Source organism: Sordaria macrospora, chromosome 7 (assembly GCF_033870435.1).
Source record: "Sordaria macrospora chromosome 7, complete sequence".
Lineage (NCBI taxonomy): Eukaryota > Fungi > Ascomycota > Sordariomycetes > Sordariales > Sordariaceae > Sordaria > Sordaria macrospora.
Window position 1 is genome coordinate 1,895,402 of NC_089377.1, and position 27,609 is coordinate 1,923,010.

General features: G+C 52.4%; 8 protein-coding genes across 8 annotated transcripts; 2 read left to right on the forward strand and 6 right to left on the reverse strand.

Annotated features, from left to right (window-relative positions):
• Positions 1 to 294: 294 nt before the first annotated feature.
• On the reverse strand, positions 295 to 1,973 carry SMAC4_00674 (uncharacterized protein). Its single transcript, XM_003349737.2, has one exon. The coding sequence runs from the start codon at positions 1,966 to 1,968 to the stop codon at positions 775 to 777; it is 1,194 nt and encodes a 397-aa protein (XP_003349785.2). The 5' UTR covers positions 1,969 to 1,973; the 3' UTR covers positions 295 to 774.
• A 47-nt stretch (positions 1,974 to 2,020) lies between these two features.
• Positions 2,021 to 4,784, reverse strand: SMAC4_00672 (uncharacterized protein). The gene is made up of 2 exons (XM_003349736.2): positions 4,607 to 4,784; positions 2,021 to 4,390 (listed from the first exon to the last, which is right to left on the reverse strand). The coding sequence occupies exons 1-2, from the start codon at positions 4,649 to 4,651 to the stop codon at positions 3,329 to 3,331; spliced, it is 1,107 nt and encodes a 368-aa protein (XP_003349784.1). The 5' UTR covers positions 4,652 to 4,784; the 3' UTR covers positions 2,021 to 3,328.
• A 717-nt stretch (positions 4,785 to 5,501) lies between these two features.
• SMAC4_00671 (uncharacterized protein) lies at positions 5,502 to 7,052 on the reverse strand. The gene is made up of 3 exons (XM_003349735.2): positions 6,775 to 7,052; positions 5,894 to 6,635; positions 5,502 to 5,824 (listed from the first exon to the last, which is right to left on the reverse strand). Exons 1-3 carry the CDS (start codon positions 6,995 to 6,997, stop codon positions 5,806 to 5,808), a joined length of 984 nt encoding a protein of 327 aa, XP_003349783.1. The 5' UTR covers positions 6,998 to 7,052; the 3' UTR covers positions 5,502 to 5,805.
• Positions 7,053 to 10,580: 3,528 nt separating this feature from the next.
• On the forward strand, positions 10,581 to 14,407 carry SMAC4_00670 (uncharacterized protein; the record flags this gene model as incomplete). The annotated part of the gene is made up of 2 exons (XM_066089468.1): positions 10,581 to 11,016; positions 11,070 to 14,407. The coding sequence occupies exons 1-2, from the start codon at positions 10,740 to 10,742 to the stop codon at positions 14,405 to 14,407; spliced, it is 3,615 nt and encodes a 1,204-aa protein (XP_065947746.1). The 5' UTR covers positions 10,581 to 10,739.
• Positions 14,408 to 14,750: 343 nt separating this feature from the next.
• SMAC4_00669 (uncharacterized protein) lies at positions 14,751 to 17,268 on the reverse strand. The gene is made up of 4 exons (XM_003349733.2): positions 16,523 to 17,268; positions 16,088 to 16,453; positions 15,080 to 15,991; positions 14,751 to 14,998 (listed from the first exon to the last, which is right to left on the reverse strand). The coding sequence occupies exons 1-4, from the start codon at positions 16,826 to 16,828 to the stop codon at positions 14,879 to 14,881; spliced, it is 1,704 nt and encodes a 567-aa protein (XP_003349781.1). The 5' UTR covers positions 16,829 to 17,268; the 3' UTR covers positions 14,751 to 14,878.
• A 3,494-nt stretch (positions 17,269 to 20,762) lies between these two features.
• On the reverse strand, positions 20,763 to 22,881 carry SMAC4_00668 (uncharacterized protein; the record flags this gene model as incomplete). Its single annotated transcript, XM_003349732.1, has 4 exons — positions 20,763 to 21,049; positions 21,242 to 21,579; positions 21,805 to 22,565; positions 22,618 to 22,881. The coding sequence occupies 4 exons, from the start codon at positions 22,879 to 22,881 to the stop codon at positions 20,763 to 20,765; spliced, it is 1,650 nt and encodes a 549-aa protein (XP_003349780.1).
• Positions 22,882 to 24,986: 2,105 nt separating this feature from the next.
• Positions 24,987 to 25,343, reverse strand: SMAC4_00667 (uncharacterized protein; the record flags this gene model as incomplete). Its single annotated transcript, XM_003349731.1, has 1 exon — positions 24,987 to 25,343. One exon carries the CDS (start codon positions 25,341 to 25,343, stop codon positions 24,987 to 24,989), a length of 357 nt encoding a protein of 118 aa, XP_003349779.1.
• A 383-nt stretch (positions 25,344 to 25,726) lies between these two features.
• On the forward strand, positions 25,727 to 27,584 carry SMAC4_00666 (uncharacterized protein). Its single transcript, XM_003349730.2, has one exon. It carries the CDS (start codon positions 25,769 to 25,771, stop codon positions 27,437 to 27,439), a length of 1,671 nt encoding a protein of 556 aa, XP_003349778.1. The 5' UTR covers positions 25,727 to 25,768; the 3' UTR covers positions 27,440 to 27,584.
• Positions 27,585 to 27,609: the final 25 nt, after the last annotated feature.

Below are 27,609 nucleotides of genomic sequence, written 5' to 3' on the forward strand. Positions count from 1 at the left end.
ATGGGCCTTCAACAACGATGACGAGGACACCATGAAAGTCTATGATCGATCGCCACGTAAATATTCCATCTTTGTCTTCATGTATAGCTTAGAGGAGACTTAGTATCAGTCAACTGCTCATTATGATTCTGTGCAAGAGAGACAAAGTTCAACAGTCTTTTTTTGTTGGGTTGGAACCAGCCGCTGGCGGTCTTGCCTTAGCAACTTCGTCCTAGGAGTTTGCAGCCATACTGCAAGGATTGATGGCTTTTTTTCCTATAGAAAGCTATTTCTATGTACTGAACGGCGTAGGTTTTTTTTTTCCCCTTGCAGCAACACCTAATGAGAGGAGACTTTGCACGATACAGAAATCAGGAAATATGGTAGCTCAAGGCACTACATTGGTATAACAGAAAAGCTAAGTGCCTGTGTAAGTACAATGACTACTGATGAAATGAAAAAAGACTTGACCAGCAAATCATCGAATCTGTCCCTAAAAAAGTGATTCGAGTCCCATATGTCTGCTAGATGACGGGGGTATGTCTGAATGTAACATCGACCGTGTCTCGGGCGAGAGAACCAAGCCAAAAGATGATACATGCGATGAGATGAAAAAGCCAGGAAAAAAACAACTCCCGATATGCTCCAAGATCCACCTCACCTAACACCATGTCCGAGATACCCCAGTCGAACAAATTGCCTGCCTCACCCAACTCCGGCAACCCATGTCCATAGATGATGCAATATGATGATCTAGACTCCCAAGAAGAGAAGTTAAGTTGAAGCTGTCGAACCTTACACAGAAGGCTTCTTGACCGAAAGGGGACGGCCCACCTCGTGCAACTCGCAAATCCACTTGTACTGGCGTTGTTCGTCTCCCTCAAAGGGCCACTCAATTCTCTCGGGGTATGGACCCTTTTCGCTTCCGCGGCCGAAAGGAATCTCGTAACTCAACAAGAAGGGCAAAGTGCCGTTGACGAGAGGACTGCCGGTCTTGGGGTCACGCTTGAGGGTCAGGTGTCCTTTATCGTCATACTGGTAGACGAAGCCGGCCGTCAGAGCGCCCATCTTGACAGCAAGGTCGATGATGTGGGCTTTCTCCTGAAACTCTTTCTGGCGGTGCTCGGGGCTTCCCTCCATGACTCCAGCCCAAAAGGCTCTCTCAGACTCCTCAAAGTTGTTGGGAATTTGCCAGTTGGAGTTGAAGTCCTCGCCGGCGACCATCTGGATACGGTGCAGGCCGATGCCGAAAGGCAGAGGGAACGAATCCTCCCAGTCAACGATGCCCATGACCTCGTGGGTATCGGGGTCGACAATGAGGTTACCGGCCCAGAGGTCGGAATGGGCCATGAACAGGGGAAGTTCGCTGATCTTGTCTTGGTGACGCAAAATCTCCATGGCCAGGGATCTGTAGGGCTTCATCTCAGGTTCGAGGGTGAACAAGAAAGGGATCAGAAAAGGAAGCACCCGTGTCACGACGGCTTCATGGCTCTTGTCCTGGATGTAGCCTTGGGCCAGGGCGCGACCGAGCGAGTTGCATAGCTTGGGGAGAATGTGGACGCCCTGCTCCTGGACAACCTGGGTCCAGGTTTTGCCAACAATGCGGTTGGATGCGTAGATCCAGGACTTCTTGTTGAAGTCTAGCGGGTCGGTGATGACGGCGACCAGGCGGATGTTGGGGACGTATCGGTCGAATCCGGGGCAGCTTCTGGCGCGCTCAAAGGGCGTGGTGTCGAGAGAGCGGAGGCGGAACTGGATGACGATGTCGGTTCCTTCGTTCATGGAAACGAAGACAGTCTTGCTGTCAACTCCCTGGTGCTTGCAAAAGGTGGCATCTGTTGCTTTGGCGCCTTGTTCGCTGAAGACGTTGGCCATGGCCTTGGCCAGCTCAAGCTGCTTCGTCTTGGCGTTGAGACACTCAGGCAGATGCTCAGGAGTAACCCGACTGTACGGGTTATCCTCGACGTTGAAGACCTCTTCTTTGACCATGGTTGTATTGTGGAAGTTAACGAGTGATGGAGTGGTGAGTCCAAGCGGGGATCCAGTCGCAAAAAGGTTGGAAGGGCGAACGTGGGTTGTGTCGCAGAGGAGGACTTTAAGGTGTCGGGAAAATTGAGCTTACGTCGCCTATTGATTGTGGTCGGAGCAATGAGGCTCGCGCTTGATGTCCACGAGAGTTTGTAACTTGGTCACTGACACGTTGTGCTGGCAGGTCGTTGGTAGACCAGAGAGTCGTGACACTGTTGTTGGCAGATGTGTGGTTTGATGCGCGCAAACAAGAGGAAGAAGATAGTAGCCCGACAATGGGAGATACGACCTTCCCTTTTTACGACTGTTTGACGCTTCCTTCAATAAAGGACTAGTTTTAGCTCTGATTGCGTATTGAAACGCGATAGCGGTGATGGAAGTTGGATATTGCAAGGGGTTTTTGCGTTGGTTGTGCGTGGGTTTAGACATACCTCTGGCTTTCCAAGTGTTTCAGGAGACAGCGGTAATTGGAAGAAGGCAGTTTTCGTCCCTCGGTGAATACGTATCTGCTCCGCAAAATAGACGTTGACTCGACTTGCGCCGGGTTTGCGACGAGATAATGTGGGGGGAAGTAATGTGGACAAAAGGCTGGTGGTTGGTTTTGACGAGCACTGGACTTGCTTGTGTCCTCTTCTGGTAACGGCCCAAGGAGCTCAGAATAAAGAGATACCTCGGAAAGGAATCTTGTGGGTTCGCTCGTGGTGCAAATGAGGAAGACAATGGAGGAAGGAGCTAAGGAGGCTCTTGAGGCCCGTGACTGCACCGTACCTCCTGCCTCCCGGCCCGTTCCACCTCCACTTGATACAGATACAGCTTTCCTTCCTATTTCGTATTCACGTGCTGGTCTAGGTTTATCTTCCATCCCACAAGACGAGCCTTCTCCGATAATTTGGCGTTTCAAGCGGTGTGCAATCCTTCCAGAAAGAGCCAATGTGGCCGTACAAGTGCAAGATAAGGCAACGGGCCTTACACAAAGGATGCTCGGGAATGACAAGTACTCCCAGCAAAAGGAAGATCACGCAGCATAGAAACGACGACGGGACTTTGAAAAGGCTGCATTGATGAGGCTGAAATGTGGGAGTACAAGAATGGGATGAAGGTGGTTCGAATGACGTAGGGCAATAAGAATGCAAACGCAGATGCTTCGGACGATGCTTCTTCCTAAGATCGAGAATGGAACGTCACTGACGCTGGAAGATGTCAGGCCGACTCACTCGAGACGTCGAAACAACTGTACAAAAACATGAAGCTGAGGACAAGCCATCAAAATGTTGTGCGAGATCTTCCTTCACACACAATCACCATTCACTCCAGTCCACCACTACTCCTTCTTCTCCCCCTCACCATTCCTCCAAAGGGTATACCCATAATGCCATCCCTTCCCACCCATATCCATCCTCACCTTATAATTCTCCTCCGCCACCCTCAACACATCAAAGTCCACATCAACAGTCTGCATCTCCTCCATCTCGGCGCCCATCACTCCTCCCTTCATCCCTCCCACAGCAGTCGCAATACCCTCTTGGCCCTCTTCTTCATCCTCTTCACCACCAAGCGCAACAGGCGGCAACACGCCCTTAAGCGGCAACGCAACCTGGCTCATCCCGCCGGCATTACAAAACACAATCGCCGCCGTGTTCTCGCACGCCCTTGTGACACACACGCTCTCCAGAAAGATCTTCTCCGCATCCCTGTTGATCTTCCTCGCCTGCTCGTCCACGTCTGTAACCCACCAGTATGAAGGCACGACGATGATATCGGCGCCGTCGGCGATCAATGCCCTGAAACCCTCGGGGAAGGCGAGGTCCCAGCAAATCAACAAACCGGCTCGAATTGGTACCTGGGTTCCGTTTGGGCCGGGTTTTGTGAGGGGTGTGTCGAAGGCCAGATGCGGCTTGTGGCGCTTGATGTCCCCCGCTGTTAGGTGCGGCCGCTCGGGGTGCCAGAGGTTCATCTTCTGGTAGGAACCGGCGAGGGAGCCCGTGGTGGCGGAGATCCAGTAGGCCATGTTGCGGATCTCGATGGGCTGGCCGCGCCAGGTCGCGGGCTCTTGCTTGCCTTCGCTGCTGTCGCCGTCATCGCCTTCGCCTGCCGAGGTTTCCTTATCCTTATCCTGGGAAGTAGAAGATGATGAAGAAGCGGGGTGGACTTCGCAGATGGTTCCGGGCACGATGTTGATGTTGAGCTCACGTGCCAGAGACTGGTACCGAGCTAGGTAGCTGTTGTCGGCGGAGGATTCGGCGCATGCTGCGACGAAGGACGGGTGCTCGGGACACCAGGCTGTCAGGTGGTACTCCGGGAGCACGGCGAGGTGGGCGCCGTTGGAGGCGGCCTTGCGGATGTAGGACTCTGCTTTTTTGAAGTTCTCCTCAACGGCCACGTCCTATCGTTGTATCAGTTCCGTATTGTGTATTTAAAATTGTACAGTCGTGAAGCTGTGGTGTCATGCGGTTTTGTTTACGGTGGTGATATGGTTATGCAAGCATGAAGGGTTGGGGTTGACTGAGCATCTCGGGGAAGTGGAGTGGTGATATCATTGATGTTCCCGTCTCGTTCGAGATATTCGGCGTAAAAAGGGGACTTCGACACCACTACATACCTTTGGTTGAAACTGGATGAGAGCAATCTTGTAGTTTGGCGCCATCTTTGTAGTTGTTTGTGTTTACTAGAAAATGAGTGTGATGGTTGGTGTGTTGTTCTTGTATAGGTTGGGTGAATCAGGTAGACTTCAGTTGTCATTCCAAGCTTTCATTTAATAGCTTGGTGCTTGGATGTTGACATCCACCAATGAAAACAAAGTTCCTTTCATCCATAAGGTAACATGAACAACTTCTGAAAAGCTGGAGATAAGTGCATACTAGAACATGTTGGCATTGAAATGATCGATCATTCCGATACCATGGATATACATAATCTTCAGAAAACGTCATCATGGCCAATTGCTGTTGGTACATTAACGGGAAGAGGTTATAACATATGATCAAATTGTTAAGCACTTATCGCAACTAGAACGGGAAACTAGACCTGGGCGGAATAGGGTCATGATTTCAATTCCTTGTTTCATTTATTGTCTTTTACTGCCCAAGGCAGGCAAGGTTAGAAGTTCGGAGCCGGAGAGAAACTTCACCGAAAACCGGTCATCGACAACATACAATCTAATGCTTGTTTGTTCATTTGTTAGATTTTTCCTCCCATCATATTGGACGAGATCTATCCTAAACTGTCCCAAACCTTACACTCCCACCTACCTTTGAGACAGAACCATCTCGCAATGTGGGTGCCCAGCAATGGATTAGAGAGGATTACCAGTCTTATATCAGAGCGAAAACATCCACAAGGTACCAATGGGGAATATGATGATCAACGTCGATTCTTCATGCCGATGCATCTGCTGGCAATTTTGCGGGTTCTTTTCATGCACTTGTTCGCCATGTACCATGCGGTTTAACCCGCAAAACCAAAGTCAACTTTCGCTTATATCGAGGTGATATGTTATTGTTATCATTGTCGTCGAAATCGCCGTGCTCTCTCGCATGTCAAATCGACTTTGATCTTCGTAGTTGTCGCTGGCGATATGCTCATCGAGGAATGCATAATATAATCTTTCCGTTTGTGTTCACAAAGAAGTTGCTCTAGTATGCCATGACCGATGCCAATCCCAACCAACCAACCGACCGTTCGACCAATCTACCCACCCACTAACCACTCGCTTCGCCGCAAACGCCGTGTCATTCATATTTGGTCCCATTCGTTCAAGATTGTGTGTATGCATGTTGTTTTATATCGTGTACGACTGATTTAGAGAATAGTTCCGAAGCTGTGTGTGACGTTCCGTGTTAGTGCACCTTACAACGCATGGACAAGAACAGGAGAGACCCAAACTTACCCAAAAGTCCTCTTGATGCTGCGGACGTAGTACTCAAGCCAGTTGTTCTTGGTAACCTCCTCCTGGCCGACGGGGACGCCGGTCCACTCGACACGCATAACAGTGACCTTGTCAACATCGTTCTGGTCGAACTCGATCTTCAGGGTCGAGAAGTGACCGGCGGGCCACTGCTGAAGACGCCACTTCTGGACAATCTTGAGTGGTTCCTGAAGCTCAACGAACTCGCCGACCACGTTTCCGCCAAAAAGCTCGAACTTGCCGCCCGCCTTGGCACCCTCCCAGACCTTGGGAGGAGCGCGAGTGAAAGCGGCGATACGGCCGGCGTCGGTGAAGGTCTGGTAGAGCTCCTCAGCGGTGGTGCGGAACTCCTCGTTATCGGTGACAGTAGTGGTGTTGACCTTGACGGTGCCGTCGCTGCTGGTCTGGGTGGAGGTGCCGGCGGGCGCGCTCGAGGTGGAAGCCTGAGGAACGAACTTGGGGGTGGAGAAGCCGCTCGAGGGGTTGGAACCGGGAGCATGCTGGATATCCTTGCCGTGCTCGGCGATGAGGGCCGGGGAGAGCTTCAGGAACTCCTTGCGGAGCTGGGGAACAAGCTTGTTGCGCACAAGGTCCTTGACGGGCCTCTTCTCGTTGGCATCCGAGTAGATATCAATATCGAACACGAACTCGTCCTCCTCCAGCTCATGGGACACCTCGGGAACGGTAATGGTGCCCGAGACATCGTCGTCGGTGGCAGTGGAGCCTACATGCGAAACGGAGTTTTAGCCCGCGGTCCTTCAATTTTCTTCACGTCAAACAGCAGCGGGTGCAGTGGCAAGTCTATCTTTTGTCTCTCTCAAGGTGCAATGATGATGGCTCTATTCTATTACGGATCAACGTACCTGCGTACTCCAGGGTTAACTTGACATCAAAAATGGTGATCACTTTTCCCTTGCGCTGCGCAACATCGACATCTCCATCCATGCTAATAATCTTGCTAATCTTGGCAGTCACATCTCCCTCCTTGGCCTCAAGCTTGGTGAGATTATCCTCGAACCACTGCTTGGCCCATGGGGTGGCATCCTTGTTGACCCAGTGCCAGTTGTTGGGGTTGTGCAGAACCATTTTGACGGTTGTTGTAGATGGGGTGACAAAGTACTACTAAGAATTAGGAAAAGGGAATCTGTGAACCACTGGTTAGCGCAATGCTTTGGCAAACAACGTCATTTTAATGTGCGCAAAAAGTGGTGTGGAAAAGGCTTTGATCAGAGATGGTCCTGGTAGACCGCAGCGTTTGTCATCAAGGGAGGGAGTACAAGTCACCCTATGACTGGTGCCAGCTGAACAATCATCATAAAAGCCGTGGTGTCGCGGTGTTGCGGTGTCGGTCGGCACAATTGCTTGCTTGCTTGTGTGGCCATGCAATATGTTGCGCGGGATTGAGGGAAGACGGAAAAGAGAGGGATTGCGGTCTTACCTTTTAAAACACAAACAAATAACGGTTTGGGGTATTGATGGTCGTTGCTGTCGTCAATCGGAGAGAACAAGAAGTAGTGTCCAGGTGAAATGGGCGAGGTTCGCCGGAGAAGAAAAACAAAACACGGAAGAGTCGCAAGTCGGGGAGTTTTGTTTAGAAAGCTCTAGAAAACTGACTCGGCTCCATTTGGGCGGACAGCAAGGGCAGTAAGGCTGACCTATGCTTTAAAGCTATGACCACCATGCCAGCACGCGGCGGGGTAATGTCGGGCCTGAGCTGAGGCACCGCTCTCTTGGCAGGTGTCTCAGTGGAGCTGTGCAGCGTTGCAGCTGGTGCCTTGCAGCTGTCCAGCCAATTGGACACAAGGCCAGCCTTGTCTTCTCTCGGTTTCTGGACATGTTCGATGCGTCTCGCTGGACATCGTCAACAACCTCACTCTTCGAAGATATAAACCCCGATCGATTCCGGTGAAACCGCAATCATTAATCTCTTCCATCCAGTGTTCACATTTCGAAGATGAGCCAACTCTCGACAAGACCGACACCAGCTCCCACGTCTCGGGATCTATCTTTCCAAACGCCATGTCTTGAAGAGATACATATCTATGGCTGGTCATGAACATGAATCATTCAGATTCGTCAACAAGGCACAAACGGTAGGTTGAATGTCTGAGATATCGAGGAGTCCAGTGTTCATTCTATATCTCCCAATCAAGGTACTCGTCCATTCAACCTCTCGATGGATGGAACGATCAAATTCGGGAGATAAAGAACTGGCATGTTCACCTTGTGGTCTGGCGCCGACAAACTCGCCAGTATCACCATGTCGGCATGCCTAAATGCCTTTAACAAATTTCCCTCCTCTTAGTAATTCTGCCATTACCCAGCACCTAATCGACTCTCTCTTCGCAAACCCGGTCAGCTCGCAATGCTAGAAATGTCACACAATCATTCACTGACAGGAACATTGTGGCGATCAGCACTATCGATATGCAGATAACACTGCTATTTATAGGCATATTGTGTTGTTCCTGGGTTTCCCGAATTCGTGAGGGACAACAACATGGCAAAGATTCCAAAGCCCAAAGAACATGTGAACCTCAGTCATCACGAAATCTGAGAGAACGATTCCTTCAAGATCTCGCGGACTGCCTGTGGAATATTTGCTCTGTGCAAGCATGCTCGACATTAATGATCAACACGCACATCTTGCAGCTCGGCACTTGGACGCCTCCATGTCTGACGAGCGGCCGGCTGGATGCGCTATCCAGAGTCAGGTCCGTGGTCCTGGAATCGATATCACAGAGACATGGACTGGGCCTGTTTCACAGACGGGCCCGAAAGAGCTAGCTGGGATCTTCAAGTGTCTTTGTTGTGTTCACTGTGTTGCGTCCGATTGAAGTTGTGTGAAGAACCATCGTCTGATGATAGCTTGGCAAAAAAGTCTCTACAAAAACCAACCTGCCAATGATGCTGTGCACTACTCATATTCCCGGCCCTTGAACACTATTCACCATCGATCGGTTACCCACATCTTTTCACGTGGATGATCCGGATGATCGAGGACGACATCGATTTGGGACTATTTTCGACATCATTGTCTAACGAAAGCTACCTCAACATGGTCGTCAACGGGGCACTCCAGTGGGTCCATGGTGCTAATGCATCTTTAGAGCTTCTCTCGAAAAGGCTGTCGAATCACATTTTCCAAAAACAGCAAGGGGTTAAGCGCCGGCAACCATATCACGGATCCAACGAATCACGGACAAAGTACGGAGTTTGGAGTTTCGCCCTTGATCCAAGAATAGATTGCTCGGACACGCCATTTTCATTTCTCCAATCGCCTCGGAGCTGTGTTCTGGACTTTCGACTTTTTGAGTGATGCAAAAACCTCCATATCTCGGCCGAAGAAGAGAAAAAAAGAATAGTTTGGCCATGAACTTTCAGACTCAGCTCTGGGCAACGATATCCGGTGGAGTTTTCGGTCGATGATTTGCATGGGATACCGTACACTACGGAGTTGCTGTGGGATGGACTCCTCTCCGCTTCATTAGAAGCTTTTGCTTGCTCTCTTGACCACACACACCCAACCTCTTTGGGAAACGATATCGGTACAAACATGGCAGCACCTTCTCTGATGTTTTACCGGCTGCCTATCAGCTTGTCACCATTCATCGCGGGGTAGACTGTAGCACGACTCAGTGCCTAGCCAACAGTAACACGGGCACACCATCTTCTCCCCCAAGTCAGGGGCCACTTCCGGATTCGTCTCCTTTTAGGCCTGGGCTTTCTGGTGCCTATCGTGAGTTGGGCTACTCATAGATATAACCATTTGCCCATCTGGACACCATGTAGTCGGGAAAACGCACAGAGGCAGCCTTGACGGTGTCAAACTGTCAGGAGATACTGGAGGATAGCGTTGGCCACCTTATTAATTGACAGCAGGAGAGGCCAGAGCGAGAGTTGCAACCGTTTCCGTGCACATGTTCCCGTCCGTCTGCAACCCTCACTGTATCCGCAATTAAGCATGTGTGGTCGGTACCATGGTATGGACGGGCATCGTACACATCACGGTTTCATCTCTTGGAAGCTGTGATAACAGACGACGGGGAGCTATAGGGGGCCAGCAGTATCACCATGTCGGAAGACCACCTCTTCTTGGAGAAAGGCCGGCCTCCCAGTTGCCAAGATCGACCAGTCGTCTAGGCCAGTTTAAACGGGAGGCCGGCTCCCGCGTTTTATGCATTGGCAATGCTACACAACTAGCTCGCCGCTCGCGAGACCTACAGACCGGGGTTCTTGTGCTGGTTAGCCTATGGAGTTCGAGTCTACACAGTACATCTATGTAGTGTGAGCGTTGCCGCACTAGGGCGCGGCCTGGGGCGACCTCTCCCTTTCTTTCACCTCCTCACAAACATTTCAGCGGTCCGCTTATACAGCCCAACTCGACGAACTGCACTTCATCTACCACTTGCGCAAGCGGTGGATGCAACCTCCCAGCTGTTTCCTCAGCCGCGCCTTCATCAAACAGGTTGACCCAAGGCTCTAATTGGGGTCCTTTGCCATACCGTCAATAACATTGTTCTGGCAAGCGGTATCGTTCTGTGATGGCCTGGCCCTAAACAACAGCGACCCCACGTTCCGACCGCTTCCGAGTGTGAATGGAGTTGTGACGACGAATTTGAAGGATTATGCTTGGTGCGGGTTCGAGGCACGGTTTTGGGGATCAATAGGCATCCGGCACGCCGTCGACATCTCATCCAACACTACTACCGATATCCCGTTGTTGTTTTTTGGTCTAAAAGGGTTTACAGTCAGCCCGCAGGTCCTTGTGTGGACGTTGTGGTACCGTTCGAGCTAAATCAGGAACATCTCTCGACGACCCTCGGCCATGAGTTCCTCACGAGATCCCACGGCGCGCCTCCGCGCCGGCCTCAATCCCCTCTTAACGGCATCACTGGGGGGATATCACGGCCATCACGCCAACACACCGCTCTCGGCCGTGTCCATGTCTTCTCACGCCTTCTCATCGCATCAGACGCCTCTAAGCGCAATTCAACCATACAATCCTCAGGAATGGGTTGCGTCTCCGGTCATAGGGCCCGGTTCTGATCGTATGCAGCAGTTCCCACCACCACAGGGTCATCCTTATCTAGAGCCTCCTCAAGGTAAGTAAACCAACAAAAGAATGTTGATCTCATGACTATGCTGACTATGTTAGCAACCCCTCCACCTCCGCCCCCGTATTCACCTCCACGCAGCGCAAGACCGATGAGTATGGTACTAGAGCCGTCTCACGGGGCAAACATCTCGGCAGCCCGAGCTCCACCACCACCGGCACCGCCAGCTCAACGGCCTCCGACAGAGCCACCCGTTGCAACTGCGTCGTTTCCACCTCCGCCTGGCACGAGAGAGTCGTCACGAGAAAGGCGGTTTGGGTTTCCGTCATTGAGCAGGCGACGAGAACAACAGACAAGCACTCCCGTAGAGGCTCATCCGCCAGTCCGACACCAAGGGCTCATGTCTCGGGTTATGAATGGGAACGCGAACTCGCCGAGACCTTTGACGTTGCAAATACCCCAGCCAGAACAAACCCCAAGTCTAGCCCCCGCGGCACGAAGAGCAGTATCAACGCCTGCGGTTGCTACACCGACATCAGCCAGGTCCCGGTCGTCATCTCAGGTGCGATGGGACTCTGCGATGGCAGTTCCGCCTCCTCCACCGGGCCCTCCGCCGTCTTCAGCACGATCCCAAAGCACACAAAGCGTTCAGAGGTTTCCTTCTGGAAGTGACCCCATCATGTCACCTCCCACTCGCAGGCCACCTCCCAGTGGAGTTACTGCTTTGGGGCCTGTTCCGCCTACACCAGCAAACTGGCAGGATACTGAGGTTATGTCGAATGCTCAGGCCCAAGCCCGAACACCGTCTCCTGATAACAGAGTACCTGCTGCAACGGAAACTTCCAGTGTTGCAAGTTCCAGTGTACATCCCCAATCAGTAGCGTCTTCAGAAGCTTCGATGGGTTCGCTGGCTAGGACTTATGCTCAGAGAACCGACAAGTCAATCCGCGAGCGAAGGACGGAAAGCCGGACCAGAGGGAGCGTCCGTAACTCGATGGATGGGTCGCAGGACCTTTCGGATATTGTCGTTCCAGGCTCGGGTGGATTACAGAGACGGTTGACAATCACCCGAGGGACACCGAGGTCTAGTCGAATGAGTGACGGTCCCAGGACAGGAGAGTCGGTGGACAACAGCCACGAGTCTAGGGGTACCACACCGCGGGCCATGGGTTCGAATCAGAATCACTCTGGCCAGCTAACCCCGACAGGACTGTCATCGGAAACCCATCGGTATACCGAAGACCACCAGGCCCTCGCACCAAAGGCTCTTCCGACACCACCCACGGGAAGCCGAGCGTCTTCGACTTCTCATGTGCCCGCCACTCATCTGACACGACACTCGGTCATCAGCCAGACTAACGAGCAGTTCACGCAAGCAACTATCGACCGGTTCACCGCTTTTGCACAGAAAGAAATGACGGCATCGAGTGATGCCGAGCGAGTGCGCCTGTTTGCCGAGTTTTTTGTCAGTGAATCCAGGATACGAAGGGAAAGATATGGTGCGGCTATAGGGGCCATGGGCTCCGAGATCCTCGATCTCACTCGTGACCTGTTCCGACCGATGGACACCCACAACCGACGAGAATCCTCGAACTCTGCTACAAGCGGAGTTATTGACCTGACCACACCGCAGTCCTCGGAGCCCAGGTCACATCGCGGTTCTATCGGCTCAGTCTTCAGTGGAAATGCCAATAGCCATGGCCAAACGCCGATCACGCCCTCGAGTGCCAGTCAGCCGATGACGCCAGGGAGCAGCGGGAATACGCCAAATGCCAACAACTGGCCGACTTCGAACTACATGCCCTCGCTGTCGCCCATCCTTAGCATGAGCGTGAGCGATGCGGTGGATGAGCAGGACTCCCGAGGACGTCCGGCAAGTCGATGGTGGGAAGCGGACTCCAGCGGCGCACCATCAACCAAGATGGAACGATCAAAGAGGGAATCCAAGTACATGGGCGTCCCCAAGGAGGCCCGAGAAGCTCTCCAATGGATTGACGACGCATCAGCTGGGCCGAGTAACAACCAGCACTGCTCCGACTCCGAATACCCCCCTGAGAAGGTTGGGTGGCATGAGCAAGACCAAACGACGCCGGCACCCCAACAGCAATCAGCTCGCAACTCAGTATTATCCAACTACTCAACCCCCAGCACCCCTAACCCAGCGCACCTAGATGTCTCTCGCCTGGTGACCCTCCCACCCCCGTACCCACGCCACCACCCAGCCGTCAACAACAACCACCCGGAGCTCACGCAGACCCGCAGCTCCGTGCGCATCATCAGCGACATGACTGAGATCGACTCCATCAAAGCGAAATTCACGCAAGCCAGCACCGCCGCGCGCACCTCCGCCGCCGAAGCCGCCAAACAGCGGCGCGCCGCCCTGCGGCAAAACCTACAATCGGAAATCGCCTCCGGGGCAATCGGCTACGCCGACGCGGCGGCCATCGAAACGGACGCCAACAGCGCCGAAAAGGAGCGCATCAAAGACCTCGAAAAAGCCGACTTCGACAATTTCCAAACCGCCGTCGTCGTGCCCGTCAACGAGATCTTACAAACGCGCATCACAAAAGCCACTGAGCTCTTCGACTCGTTGCGCTCGCGCCTCTTCGACGAAACGCACACCTCCAACCCCAACCTGCCGCAAGAAGAAGGCGACGAGCAGCCCGAACTCTTAGAAAAACTGACTTTGCTGAAATGGATCTTCGAAGCGCGCGAAACGCTGCACCGCGCGCTGTACGATCTGCTGTCGGATCGCAACGACCGCTACCGCGAAGTCGTCCTAACTCCCTACCGCCTTTTACATAACCAAGAAGACAAGATCGCGAGCGCTACGACTTTCTTCGCCGAAGACGCCGCCAAGCGCGCGCTCGCTTACCACGAGGAAGTCCTCCATCGCACGCAGCTGTTCCGCGACGTAGTCGAGGAGACGGTCGTTCGGGGAGTGGAGGCGCAGCTTTCTGCGTTTTGGGATATCGCCCCTCCCCTGAAAAGGTTACTCGATAATATCCCTCCCAGTTTGGAAGGTTTTCAGATCCAGATCCCACCCTCAGAATACGACGAGAACCCGAGCTACGTGGAACATCCCCTGCAGTACCTGTTTTCGTTGTTGCTGCATGCGGAGAAGAGCACGTATCAGTTTATCGAGAGCCAGACCAATCTGCTGTGTTTGTTGCATGAGGTTAAGGAGGCGTGTGTTAGTGCGAAGGCGAAGGTGATGGAGAGTGATGGACGGGATGGGGCGAGGGTGGAGCAGATGAGAGGGGAGGAAGGACAGAGGTTGACGGAGGATTTGAAGGAGAAGGTTAGGGTGGTGCAGGATCAGTGGAATGAGGCGCTCGGAGAAACGATTGGGGGCGTTAAGGAAAGGGTGGGCGGGTGGCTGTTGGAGACGGGCGGGTGGGATGAGAGTTTGGAGGACGGGGGTGTTGGTGGGGCTTGAATGAATGAGGAATGGGAGATTGTGAAGAGGAAAGAAGGATGGAGAAAAGAGGAGGAGTAGGAGGAGAAGGAGAAAGGATATGGCTTGAGAAGAAAGCTGTGGTAAGCGGTAATGGGGCTTTTTTGTCTAACTTTCTTTTTGGACATCTTGCTTCTTGAAGGACTTTGACGTACGTTACTTAAGCCGCTTCTTTGGACTTTGGATACATCGTTCGTTTTTTTGTTGATACCCCCAAATAAGCACAAATTTACAGATCAACGTAGATAAAAAAAAGATTTTTGTTCACATCTATTACATCTTCGCGTCAAAGGCACAAGTTCACATGCTGCACCAACTTGGAGAAGGAACCATCTTCTATGTACCAGACGATCCATTCAATCCACGGCTCTCCCAACGAATTTCCCCCGCGAGAACAGAAAACCATCAGGACGCCAAACACCGCCTCAATACCCAAAATTCAAACCCACCTAGTTACTCCTTCCCCTCAGGCTTCACAATATCCCTAACCTTAAACCTCGCAATGAAGTTATTCTGCTTGACAAACCAAGCATTGACAATCTCCCACTCCCTGTTCGGATCATCGAATTCGATCTGTTTCACCCTAGTGTGTTAGCCACCTATCCAGTCTGCAGATGCAAAGAATGAGAAGAAAACAAGGGGGTAAAAACTCACCTCAAACCTCCTCAACAAACTCGGCACTAATTTATATATCTCCAACAAGCTAATATTCTTGCCAATACACGTCCTGCTCCCCATGCCAAACTGGAACATATGGCCATTCATCGTCTTGATTCTTTTTTCCTCTTCTTGTTTCCTCTTCTCCCTCTTCTTCTTCTGTTCCTCATCCCCCTCATCCCCTCCCACTTCCTGTTCCAGCATCTCCTCATCAACATCATCATCAACCAACCACCTCTCCGGCCTGTATTCCTCCACCTTTGGTCCAAAGGTGTTCTCATCCCGATGCAAAACCCACGCACTAACCCCCACCACCGTCCCCCCCTTCACAAACTCCCCCGGAACAATCTCCATCCCTTGCGGCGGCACTACTCGCTCCATAGGCAGTCCAGGCGCAGGATGTAATCTAAACGCCTCCTTGACGCACGCATCTAGGTACGGTAGTGTTTGCGCCTCGGCCCAGGTTACCAGACCGGTTTCGTAATCGCTAAACCTCCCCTGGCGCGCAGCTTCATCAATCTCTTCCCTCAACCGAGCGAGCGCCTTGGGATTGCGAAGCAGGTAATAAAACACAGCAGACAGCGAAATCGCCGTGGTTTCCGAGCCGGCAAAGGCCATGGACACGGCCATTGTCTGGACCAGCGTGTCGGTCATGAAATTGGGGCGGGCGGCGCGGGCGGCGAGGAACTTGGAGAGCAAGTCGGGGGTTTGGACTTTGAGGGTGGCGGGTTTTTCGGAAGTAGGCAGGATGGCGGCTTTTTCTGTCTGCAGTTCGGGGAGGCGCTCGGCCATGCGCGCGCGCGCAAAGGCGGCGACGGGCATGGTGCCGTTTAGAAGACCCCATTGGGAGAGTTTGAGGTAGAGAGGGTTTTTGAGGAAGAGACGGTCTAGGAGGGGGATTTGGCCGATCTAGTCACGGAGAGAGGGGTCAGGCTTGGTACCTAGGTAGGTATGAAAGCGAGGAGAGGAGAGGGGAGCAGAGGATTGTAGGACGACTGGACTTACCGGAGCGACGTAGTTAAACAACTTGGTCAGATACGAAACGATCCCGTCGATATCCTCGTTGTGCTCAATGAACCCGTGTCGCTTGCTGTATGTTATCTCACCAATGACGTCGAAGGCATAGAACTGCAACCACCGAGTAAAGTCGCATGCCTTGGCTCCGCCCTCGACGTACAGATTCTCGGTCTGTTTCAGGAAGAGCTTGGTGGTGTTATCGACGAACGGCTCATACTGGACGAGAGCTGACATGGCGAAGGCGGAGTTGACGCAGCGGCGGAATTGCATGTGGAAGTCGTTGTCGGTGGTGCTGAAGAGGGAGGGGAGGTTATGGCCTTTGACGACGGATTGCTGGACGACGTAGAAGTCGGACTGTTGAGGGTCAGTAGACAGCCCAAATAGTCTTTTGGATCACGGCTTCTCTTTCTGGATGAATCTCACCTTCACAAACCCCTTGTTAAGACCGTATATCGTCTTGATGGCCTCCGGATCCGAGAAGGACAATGTGTTGGGCCCAAGACGCACAATGGGGCCATGTTTCTTGTGAAGCGCAATGTGTGTGACTTCTGGCCTCCGCTTATACACATCGATGAACCTCCACCAGTCTGTTAACGAAGCCAAGAACGGACCTGGGTACTTGTTCAGACCGTTGTGATATCGGTTCCTGACTAACCATCCCACAAGAACCGAAAGAAGTATTGCTAGCCAGTGTTGGGCCAGCACTTGTATTATCACGTCCATGATCATCTTGACTCAAACGAAGAAATGATGTGAGGGTAAGAAGGAAGGCGTAAGAAGTGGTGCCCTGAGGCGTCGAGCGTGTGTCTTCCTTTCTCTATGGGATGGACTGCTGATTGGATCGTCTTATGGTTGTTGAAACCGAATATCTAGGAGTTCGAGGTTGAAGGAAAAGGAAGAAGAGGTGATATTAAGTGGGATAAACAACAAATTAAAAGAGAAACGCCCAACCCGTGACGTTTGAACTTATATGTGACTGCCGGTTAACAAGAACCCATGTGGAGGGGGATAGCAGCTCTTTAACGGGTCATGGGTCAAGTAAGAGACACAAGCAAATCCTCCTGGCGGAGAAGAAAGGGAAACTAGGGTAAGTAGGTACTGTGCCGTCAATCCGTCATAAGAAACCCGAGGCTGATCAACCTAGCCATCCCGACCCCAACAACCCCCCCCCCCAGATGCATCTCCCGGTAAGTGTAGTCCTGGGATAGACTTGATGTGTCAAACAAGCAAGCAAGCAAGGCGGAGAAGTCCCTTAGCGTGAGTCTGTTAGGCTGACGGCTCGGTGGTCCTACATCATGATCATGTTGTGTGTAAGTAGGGACTTCCTACTACTTATCTTGCCCCCCAAACAAGCGAGCCATCCCGCACACGCGGGTAGGTATGAACTTGAGCAACCCACCGAACTGTGCAGACACAGATGAGCTGTTATAAGCCGAGCCACTAGACCCCTGGTTTTATAGGATAAGCCAAACACTCGTTGACTCTATTTGCAAGAAGTTTAAGAACTCTATTTGCCGTTTGGGAGACAGACCCTTATGAGAGAGTGTATTGAGTGAACCAGGTAGAAGTTCAAAGCGTATCCTGCATAGCACGGTATTGGTTAACCGGCTTCTCGGAGACTGTATACTTGGGTACCCAGAAGAGGTGTTGGACTAGGAGGTCACAGGGGTGGTGAATGTACACAACCTCCCACTCGTCTTCCACAGTTGGAGGAGGAAGTGCAAGTATCGTGTTATTCGAGTTGCCCATCAATCTGCCAGTTGGAGATGCAGTATGCCATACATGTAAGTTTGATCGTGGATTGCCACCCTCCATAACGGATATGATGAAGGGATATTGGGAGTTCAGTAAGAGTCTTGGATGCGTGTGTCAATTGCAAGGCCGTATAGGCGCGATACTTGCCTGGTATCTCACGATTGAGAGAGACAATGTACGTGTAAGTGAATGGTAGCAACCGCATTCCTAAATTGGAAATAACCAAACACTGCAGGGAACCGAAGCCCCTACAGGTTGGTGGCCACTTCCACAGGCATCACCAAGAAACAGCACTGCCGAAGGGGCCATTGTGGTGGTGGTGGTGGTGGTGGTGGGGGGTTACGCCAACGCCTAGGGAGGGGGGAGGGGCACATACGAGCCAATATCTATCGGCAGATGTCGTATCCAATCGACGACCGCGACAAGTTTGCAAGATTGGCATAGATCCTACCAAGATACGTAAACACAACAACCCATCGTGTTCCCGGAAATGGTCCTGTACAAAGACGTAAGCGGTTTTCGATGGCTTAAAAGGCAGTTGTGAAAAAGGCGGCAGCTGGGCTGTTAGTGACAGCGTTGAATGAATGAAAAGTTTCGGTAATAAGGGATCGTCTTGGCGGCGGTGAACCCGGAGTTGCTCAGCGAGCTCCATTTTGAACGTCTCACGTTCCCTCATGATCTGCTGCCCCATGTATTCGGTTGGTTTTAGCCTCTTGAAGAACGGGAACTGTTCCGTGTAAGTCGAGATGGTGGGCTCTGATTGTGGTGACGGAAATAGATTCCGGGGAGGAACGTCTTATGCTTCACCTCGAGGATTACAGCTTCTAGGTATAAACCCGTTTTGTATAGATCATCGTTAGCAGTCCGTACGACGGACCTGACAGACCCGTCGCTCTCAATCCATCATCTGATAAAACCGCATAATTGTACCCATGTTCTCGGAGTTCGGGAAGTGCCATCATTCTCCTTGAGAGCTGTGACAATCGAAGCGTCAAGGCGTGTCTTCTGTTGTTTCCGTGGTGCGCTTGTAAGCTGCAGCTGAGGAGGAGAAGAACGGCGAAAGGAGCTTGGTCGGTAGAGTCGATACGGAGGCCCCCTGTCTTAGAGTCCTTCGGCAGATGTGAAATGTGCTGTTTGTCTTTCCGGATTTTCAAAAAGCGGTTCTTGGCTGCGATGATAGACGTTTCGGCAATCATGGGTTGATGTCAAAGCACTTGATAGTAGTTGGGAAATGGTTCAAAGGAATGGAGCTCGATTGAGAAAGAGCAAGGAATGGAAGGCAAGAGTAAATTCGAGGGTTGCCACACCTGGTACCCTGGAACTGCATATAATTCGGACAGATGAAGGGCAGCTTATGCAGTGATAAAAACATATGCAAAAAACGGAACCATACTTGGTGGGAGACAGGGATCTGTGACCACGTCTAGGGTTGCTGTTAAGAGCATATCTGGACTTTTATGCAACTATCGATCAGGCAATTTAGTGGGGATTCTGCTCACAACCTTCCACTTTGGATATTGGAAGGAATTAACGACATCAAGTTGCAAATATCGTATGAAGAAATGCTGGAAGTCATCGATTGTAAGTATCTGTCATATCTACCCAGGTACGTAGCCACCCGGGCTCGAGCGCAAGAACCGCGCATCTGGAAATGGGCCTCAGGGCTACCACCCTTCCAGAAATGCATCTGCGAAATCATCCACGACCTATCGGAAGCATATCAAGGCCTTTTTGACTGGTATATATGCCTTCTGCAAAAAGAAAAGGAAATAGATGAGAGAATTGCAAGCCGGTTACTTGCTGCCCTCTCACCAGTAGGCAGAGGTAAATATCTCGTTAGAACATGGGGTATCGACCATCAACGCCTACCCGAACACCAAATATGTATACCTGTCAATCCAGAGCAAAGACATTGCAAGTCCACTTGGACTCGTCAACCAAACCCCTCAAATGCCTCGAAGCCTCGTCAACCTCAAACTGAATCCATCATCTCAACATCACTATCATCCGCCCCTTCATAGCCACTATCCCGACTAACGTCCTCGTCATCCCCATCGCCATCCTCGTTCCCATTCTCGTTCTCTTTCTCATCATCATCCTCGTCACCATCTTTGTCAATCATTATCAACCCCCCATTTCCACCTCCACCACTTGTCCCACTCTCATCATCATGCTCATCCCCATTCCCGTCCCCATCATCATCAAGGCTTGTCAAATCAACACTAACACTCTCCCTCCCCCTCTCCATCCCCCTTGCACTTGCACTCGCACTCACACTTCTCTCCATCGACACCCTCAACCTCGCCCTCAACCTCCGTCGTGTCTGCACCCCCTGACTAACAAACATCTCCGAACTCGACGATCCCGAACGTGAACCTGGCCCTGAACGTTCCGAACGTTCCGAAAAGCGTGACTGTGAGCGTCTTTGACCAAAACCAGAAGAAGTAGACGCCGTTCCCGCTCTACCGGTATTTCTATTTACATTTCCACTCCCATTTCCCAACCACGACAACCCAGGTCTGGTAACGGGCCCGGCCGAAACCGACCTCGAGATGAACCTGGAAATAGTCCTAGACACAGAATCCCTCCTCGCAGCCGCGTTGTGAGGAGGCAGGTACCTCGCTGAGCCTGGTTGGATGTTAAGCAACGCAGCGAGGCTTGGGGGACCTCCTCCTAGCTCTCTTGGTATTGAACCATTCCTGGAACCGGAACCGGGGCCAGGGCTAGGGGATGAATGTGGTGCGCCGGGTGCACCGGGTGCGGTCGGAGTGGGAGAAGAAGGGAAGCCGTCGAAAAAGGAAAGGCTGCCGGGGACGGAGATGGCTCTGTCCATGAGGCTGGGGGTCATGCAACTCATTGGAGTCAGGGAATGCATGCGAGTGGGGACGGAGGCGATGGTGCTGGGGGCTTAGGAGGGGTGGGGAGATGGTGATGGGCTTGAATTGTGGTGCTGATGGTGGGGGTTATGATCGTCTTCATTATCCTCGTCGTCGATCGCCATCGGCGTTCCGGCGTCACCGGTTCCGGGACTGGTGCTGTGACGGCTGCGGTTGGAGTTGTATTCGAGGTGGTCGTTGTGACGGTTGTTTTGGCTGACGAAGAGGCTGTCTTCGTCGGAGTCGGAGTCGGAGGGGACTTCGATTATCTCACTACCAGCCCTTCTGTCAGGTGGTGAGTTCCTCTCCATGTCGGCATCTGAATCGGGATTGGGATTAGGATAGGAATCACCTAGGCCGTTGTCTTGGGAATCGCCAGAGTTCGACTCGGATGAACTGAAACCAGAAGATATGAAAGTGTCCGAGGAGACCGCAATACTCGGCGTGAGTGGATTTTAGGGGAGTCTGATATTGGCTAAAAAGCCTCCGTGGCCTCTGGTCGTCTTCTGACCCCCTGGACCCCCAATGGGAGGACCTCTACGACCATGATGCGGTCCCCCAGATGATGATGAGGATGAAGAAAAAGAAGAGCTCGAGCTCAAAGAACTCGAAGAACTCGAAGAACCCCTCTGTCTCGGACCGCTGCTCGCGCTCATCCGCGACGGAACGTCAGTGTCGTGAGGTAACCCCCCATCTTGTCTTAGCTGGTCATACGACCAGATACCACCATTATCGATGTAAAACCCTTTAACCAGCCCCCAATCTGCCCTAACGGGGTTCCAAGCCCCCTCTTGTCCATTTGCCCTAAAAAGAGGCTGCAAATTCTCCAATTTCGAACTCTCCCGACGACTGGGGACTTTTTGCATAGTAGCCGTATTCGTGACATCTTCAACGAATGGCTAATCCGCTACTGGCTCGCGAGTGGCGGTCCCGGAAGTGATGGCGTTGTGGAGATCGTAAAACTGGATCCATTCCAGGCCGCGGAGGGTGTAGATGAAATCAATGCCCTGAGTAGTGCGAAGGGCGCGGAGTTTTCATTGGTTGGGTTGTCCAGCGGTTTTATTTCCCATGAACTGCTTATAATTGCTGTCTCCGTATCGGCGACGCTGGTAGCGCTTACCAGACTCGTCGATATGAATTACTAACGTTTTGAGTCTTTGGCAATCTGGGAGAAAACTTAGGCCGAAGGTTCGTCGAGAGTAAGGCAGACGGCCCTTTGGGTCCAAGGCGACGGTCAGATATTGGTTTCCAGTGAGAGTAATCTCAAGATGCTGCAGGCGCTCGACGCGGGCCGGGCCGATGCCCTGGCAGAAGCGGTGGAATTCGCCGAGGCTCGAAAAGGCGAAGGTATTCAAGCCACAGAAGGCATGGATGCCGATGAAGTAGAAGCGCCTAGATACTAAGAGCATACGCAAGAGGTCGTTGGGGGCTTGGCCGCTATGAGTGATACTGCATTTTCGTTCGAAGAAGAAGAAGCGTTTAAGGCCACTTCGTCTGCTGAGTGCTGCTTCCTCTGGGAACTCTTCGAGTGGGACAAAGGGATCCAATCTGGAAATTGCGTGGACGAGTTTCCCCTTCTTGAATGGCCAGATTTTGAAGATCCTGGCTTGAACTTCGGCCGGAAGGCCATTGAAGTTAAATGGTCCGTTGTTAATATTCGATCCAGGAAGGTCCTCAATGGCTGCATCTCCTTCCTCTCGTGTGACGAACTTGATGTTCGGATGAACCCGGTTGATGTTGACACTCATGTTCTCTTCCTTGTTGCACTGTCCACACACTTCCTCCCATGTCGGATCTCCGGTCAAAAGGTGTTGTCGTACCATTCCTGGCCAGGCCTAGCTAATGTTAGTACTTTTCAGATATCAAGTTCACTTTATTATCACATACCCTTTCGGTGTGCTTTTTAGGCCCTGCCCGCACTCGTACGACTTGTTCTCGCAACTGTTCAATATCTGCTCGCAACCGTGCAATATCTGCCCGTAATCCGATATTCTCTCTCCCGAGGGTAGTTGCTTCTTCTACGGCTGCAGTCCTTTCGCTTAGGAGGGTGTCGTTGACTCCCTGTAGGATGCCCTGGGAACGAGCACATTGAGTGTTCATGCATGGCCCTTCGGCAATCCCATTCATAGTGGGTGGCGGCGTGGGGTCCATGTTGTGCTATTCCTGTCTCGGCAGATGAAATGTGAATGAGACGGACCGAGCGATTGAGTGTTGATTGTCGTTGAGCAAGACGACGGATAGCCAGGAAGATGTGAGTGAGTGAGTGACCGGGTATGCACGGTGACGGATGGGGAGGTAAGAGATTTTGAGGGGAGCTAGGACGTCCCGGCGAAGGAGAAGGTATGGTAAAGGATGCTGGAAAAGATGTGAGAGAAGATAACAGCAGAGAATGAGGCCGTTATCAAACCGGCCTGCCCGAGGCTTGTTGGGGGTATCGTGTACGGTTGTCAAAATCCAGGGCCAGGAGAAGAATACTGTAAGCCAGAAGAAGAGAAGAGGTCTTATAGTGGCAGGACCATAAACTGCTGGAGGCGCACGAGTGTTGACGGGGAGGAGAGGGAGGAGGCAATTGGCTCACGACACGGAGGTAGATATAACGATTGAGTTTGATGGAAGCCGAGGAAGTGTATCGGATGAATCTGTCGATATCGGAAGGATGAAGACACGCGAGCATCAAGCGAATGCGGACAAGGGAGGAAAGACTGAAGACTGGGAATTCGTACTGCTGGTGATTCTCGTAAGAAACAAGCGGTAATTTGATAGACTGGGGTATAGCAACCGGAACCACTCGGCCAGCCATGGAGGAGTGACTGCGGCAAGATCGCGATAGCGTCAAACCGCGGAGTTGGTCTGGGTATATAAGTCGTGCCTCAGCCGAGATCTCCGTAGCCGGGCCTCGTGGACTGGGAGATCTCGGAATCAGATATCCTTTACAAGGCCCTCTCAAGCTGGGCCCTCCCCGAATTAAGGCCTCGTTCAGTCCCATCTTTTGAACTGTTTGCTTGAGAGAATCCCGGAGAGAGTGGATGACGATATCAGGAAGTATCACTTGGCGAGTATATGCAAAGATTGGAGAGACAGCGTGTATGGATTCGGATGAAGAGGAGTCGACAAGATGGTTTGTTGCCATGGCGAAAGCAAAGGGTTTGTTTACATGGCGATGGCAAACACAGGCCGGAAGACGGTGATCGCCTGGGTGATATCCTCATGGCAATGCGAGTGTGGTCGTCGTTGACTCGGGTTTCCAAACACTTGACGGGGGAATAGTGGAAGAGGGTTCCCGAACATGATCGACACCATGGTAAGCACCCGTTCAGATCACTGATCAACACAAATGAACACTGGAAGTATCTCTGATCGTGGTCTCCATTGCACCGATAACACTGATATTGTAACTCCAAGCCGCCAAAGGTTGATAAAGCTGATTGGCACCTTGCGATTTGCCGTTGATGCTTGTAGGTAACTCGGGAGTGTCCGCCTCAATGGCTGTCGAGATGGTTCGGATGCAAACCCGAGGGCTGATTTGCTCACATGAGGGTCTCGAAAGTCAACATAGAGCGAAGAGTTGGACGGCGACAAGCTCCAACAGGCGGGAGGAGAGGCAGACAGCTTGTTGTGTGGCATCGGCATCGGCATCGGCATCGGCACCAGCAAGCAGTCGCGCGTCTAGCTGCCAAACCTTGGACCTTTGACCATATAAGCCCCAAGCTCAAACCCTCCAATAACTCCCGTACCCATCCGCCTTCTGTCTTGTGTGTGGCCTAGCGGTATGGTATACTGTACGGGAGTCAGAAACCATTGCTCAGTGTGCGGTACTGGCGGTACAGTTTTCGTAGGTCGCAGCTGGTCCTGAGTTCGACTCGGGCTTGGGCGATTGAGCTTTTTGCTTTTTTGGTTACTTCGAAATTCCCTTTCCTTCCCAAAATGTCATTTCACTGGCTTTGATCCTCTCGGCCATCTGAACTTGGATATTGCATATCTTGCTTGGTCGTTGTCGATGCCATCGCCATGGATCGTATTAATTGAGTCGATCCTATCCGCCCTCAAATTTCCTCCTCTCGGTCTACCAAATCGTTGTCGCGGTGCTTCCAATTCGATCTTCCAAGCCTTTTCCAAACCCTGGCTAAAGCAGAACTCCCATAACGCCTGTCTTCAACCCAATCCCACCCAAATCCAACAATAATACAATCTTCTTTCTTATACACCCGCATACGGAGCGGTCATGGCGGTTGCGGTCATGGCGGTTGGCCACAGTTTTACTTCTCCTCCTCACCATCCTTGAACTCCTTGGGCAAGTCCATACCCACCCTCTTGGCCGTCAACCTGACCCTCGTCTCCTCGTCCATGCCCATGCCGGGGTTGTAGCGTTCCAGCAGGGTGACGTATTCGCGCTGGGCCTGGAGGTAGGCAAGGAGCTGCTCGGCTTCGGCGACGGAGGGCTTGTGTACGGGCGTGGTGGCGCCGGCGGAGGCAGGGGCGCCGGTGGACGAGATGAAATCGCGGAGGCGCTGGTGGAGAGGGGCGCGCGGGGTGGTGAGGAAGGGCCGGGGAGGAAGCTCGCGGAGGAAGGCGCGGTAGAGATGGAGGAGGTTGGTCTTTGCGGCAGAAGACATTTTGGCGTGTTTGATTTGGGATGACGATGTTGGTGGGTGGTGGTGGTGGTTGGGTTGAGAGGTGCCGATGTGGAGGTGGACTGGAGGAGGTGGACTGGAGGAGATGCGACGAGACGAGATGCGATTGCGGATTGAAGACGGATGAGGTCAGTTTGGGACTTGGGTGCTCCAGAAAAATGTCTACTATGCAGTATGGTAGAGCTTCCAGAGAGCTCCATTTAGCTCTGGTATAACCCCAACCCTAGATGAAAATGACTCCGCGGCAGGCAAAACTGGTTGTTATCGGGAGTATAGCATGCCATACCTTATCAATTACAGAAAGTCGGCTATCAAATCTGCGACTTCTCTCTCTCCCATCATCGCTGCTGTCTTATTGCGCCAGACAAGATCCCGACAACCCCAATTTGTCGGCAACATATTCCGCCATGACGAATCAAAGGGCAATGGCCAGTATTTTGGCCATGCCACCCAACCTAAGATGTCTGGTCCTCCGACAACTCGCAGCCTCTCCTCGACCTGTCGCAGTCGCTGCCCCGATCTCCTCCATTCGTCTCTTCACCTCCACGACAGCGAACGAAGCACGACAACGCTTGAGAGCAGGATCTACTTCAAGGCCTCAACCAACACAGACGAATAAGCCCCAGACGAATAAGCCCAAGGAACAACAATCGGAAAAACCAAGAGCGAGACAGCCCGAGAAGCCCAGAGCGAAGCAACCCGAGAAGCCCAGAGCGAAGCAACCGGAGAAGCCCAGAGAAAGGCAACCCGAGAGGGCCAACAAAGCGAAGCAACCCGAAAAGCCCAAAGAGAACCAGCTACTCGACAAGAAGCTATTCGAGAAGCAGCTATTCGACAAGCCAAAAGGGACGCAGCAATCGGAAGGGAACAAGCCCAAAGTGAAACAACAACAACAATCAGAAAAACCCAAAGAACCCCGCCTCAAAAAAGTCAAAAAGACCGGAGGCCCCGTCGAAAAAGCGCCTTCCTCCTTCTCCTTCCTTCCCCCGCCCTCCAACGACCCCAACCAGCTCGCCGTCCCGGCGCCCCCTCCGACAGCCAACTCCCTCTTCGCCGCCACCCACATCTTCACCTGCCAAAAGCCCTACTTCATGTATGCCGCGCCTCGATTCCTCAACTTCCCCGTCAACACGTACGTTCCCGAGGTGTGCATCCTGGGGCGCTCCAACGTGGGCAAATCCACCCTCATCAACGCGCTATCAGGCGCAGCAGGCGCGGCCGCCGGTCGGGCGCATGGTCTCGAAGCGCGTCGAGCCGGTAGAGCCATCACGTCCGCGCACGCGGGCAGCACCAAGACGATGAACGCTTATGGCTTCGGGCCGCCACCGAAAGTAGCGCCGCCTAAGAAGGAGGCCGATCCCGAAGACGGCGAGAGCAGAGTCAAGTCGCGATCGGAAAAGCGGGAGGAGAAGAATAAATTCAGCAAGGAAAGGAAACCGACCAACCAGCTGATTCTGGTCGACATGCCTGGTTACGGATTCAACTCGCAGGCCGAGTGGGGAAAAGAAATTGTCAAGTACCTGGAGAAGCGACAGATGCTCAAGGGCGCCGTGGTGCTGATTGATTCGGTGGCGGGCGTGAAAAAGGATGATAGAACTGTGTTGGGCATGTTGAGGGATGCCGGGGTGAGGACGACGGTTATTCTCACCAAGGCGGATAAGATTGATAGCTTGGAGGAGTATTACCAGGCGGCTGCGGGGGGCAGGGAGAGGGAAAGGGGGTCGATTGGGGATATGTGTGTTAAAGTGTGGGAGGAGCTGAGGCAGATCGAGGAGGAGAGCTTGACGTGGGTGGAAGGGAAGGGGTGGGAGAGGGAGTTGTGGGTTACGGGCGCGGGTGACCCGCGGAATGCTGGGTTGGGTATTGCGGGCGCGAGGCTGGCGATTGCGAAGATGGCGGGGTTGGTTAGAGACGAGCGGGCGCTGGCGGATGAGGAGGCGCCGGAGTTGGGAAGTGTGGTAAGTAAGCCGGCGGCGCCGACAGCGAGCAAGATCATTCCGTTTGATCAGATTGTGTGGGCGACGCCGCATCAGGGAAGTGCGAATCCCAAGGGAGGTCGGGAGAAGGCGTCGTTTTAGTTGGACTGCTGGATGTTAGTTGGAAAGTCACCACTGTATTATTTTATGTACCATTTGAAGCAATGCCTATATATAGACTTGATACCCCTTGGAATGAGGAAAACAACAGAAGGTCACTCACTGCCGACGATCTCTCACTGTTTCTGAAGAAAAAAAAAAACTCTATACAT

What these genes read in the sequence shown, in the direction of transcription:
- SMAC4_00669 (XM_003349733.2), bottom strand. Translation starts at nt 16,828, where the DNA reads ATGATCATGGACGTGATAATACAAGTGCTGGCCCAACACTGGCTAGCA. An exon ending in TGTTTAACTACGTCGCTCCG is followed by an intron (nt 15,992 to 16,087) that starts GTAAGTCCAGTC and finishes CTCCGTGACTAG; the next exon opens with ATCGGCCAAATCCCCCTCCT. An exon ending in GTTTGTTGAGGAGGTTTGAG is followed by an intron (nt 14,999 to 15,079) that starts GTGAGTTTTTAC and finishes AGGGTGAAACAG; the next exon opens with ATCGAATTCGATGATCCGAA.
- SMAC4_00666 (XM_003349730.2), top strand. Translation starts at nt 25,769, where the DNA reads ATGACGAATCAAAGGGCAATGGCCAGTATTTTGGCCATGCCACCCAAC.
- SMAC4_00671 (XM_003349735.2), bottom strand. Translation starts at nt 6,997, where the DNA reads ATGGTTCTGCACAACCCCAACAACTGGCACTGGGTCAACAAGGATGCC. An exon ending in GTTAACCCTGGAGTACGCAG is followed by an intron (nt 6,636 to 6,774) that starts GTACGTTGATCC and finishes TTTCGCATGTAG; the next exon opens with GCTCCACTGCCACCGACGAC.
- SMAC4_00674 (XM_003349737.2), bottom strand. Translation starts at nt 1,968, where the DNA reads ATGGTCAAAGAAGAGGTCTTCAACGTCGAGGATAACCCGTACAGTCGG.
- SMAC4_00672 (XM_003349736.2), bottom strand. Translation starts at nt 4,651, where the DNA reads ATGGCGCCAAACTACAAGATTGCTCTCATCCAGTTTCAACCAAAG. An exon ending in TCATCCAGTTTCAACCAAAG is followed by an intron (nt 4,391 to 4,606) that starts GTATGTAGTGGT and finishes ATACAACGATAG; the next exon opens with GACGTGGCCGTTGAGGAGAA.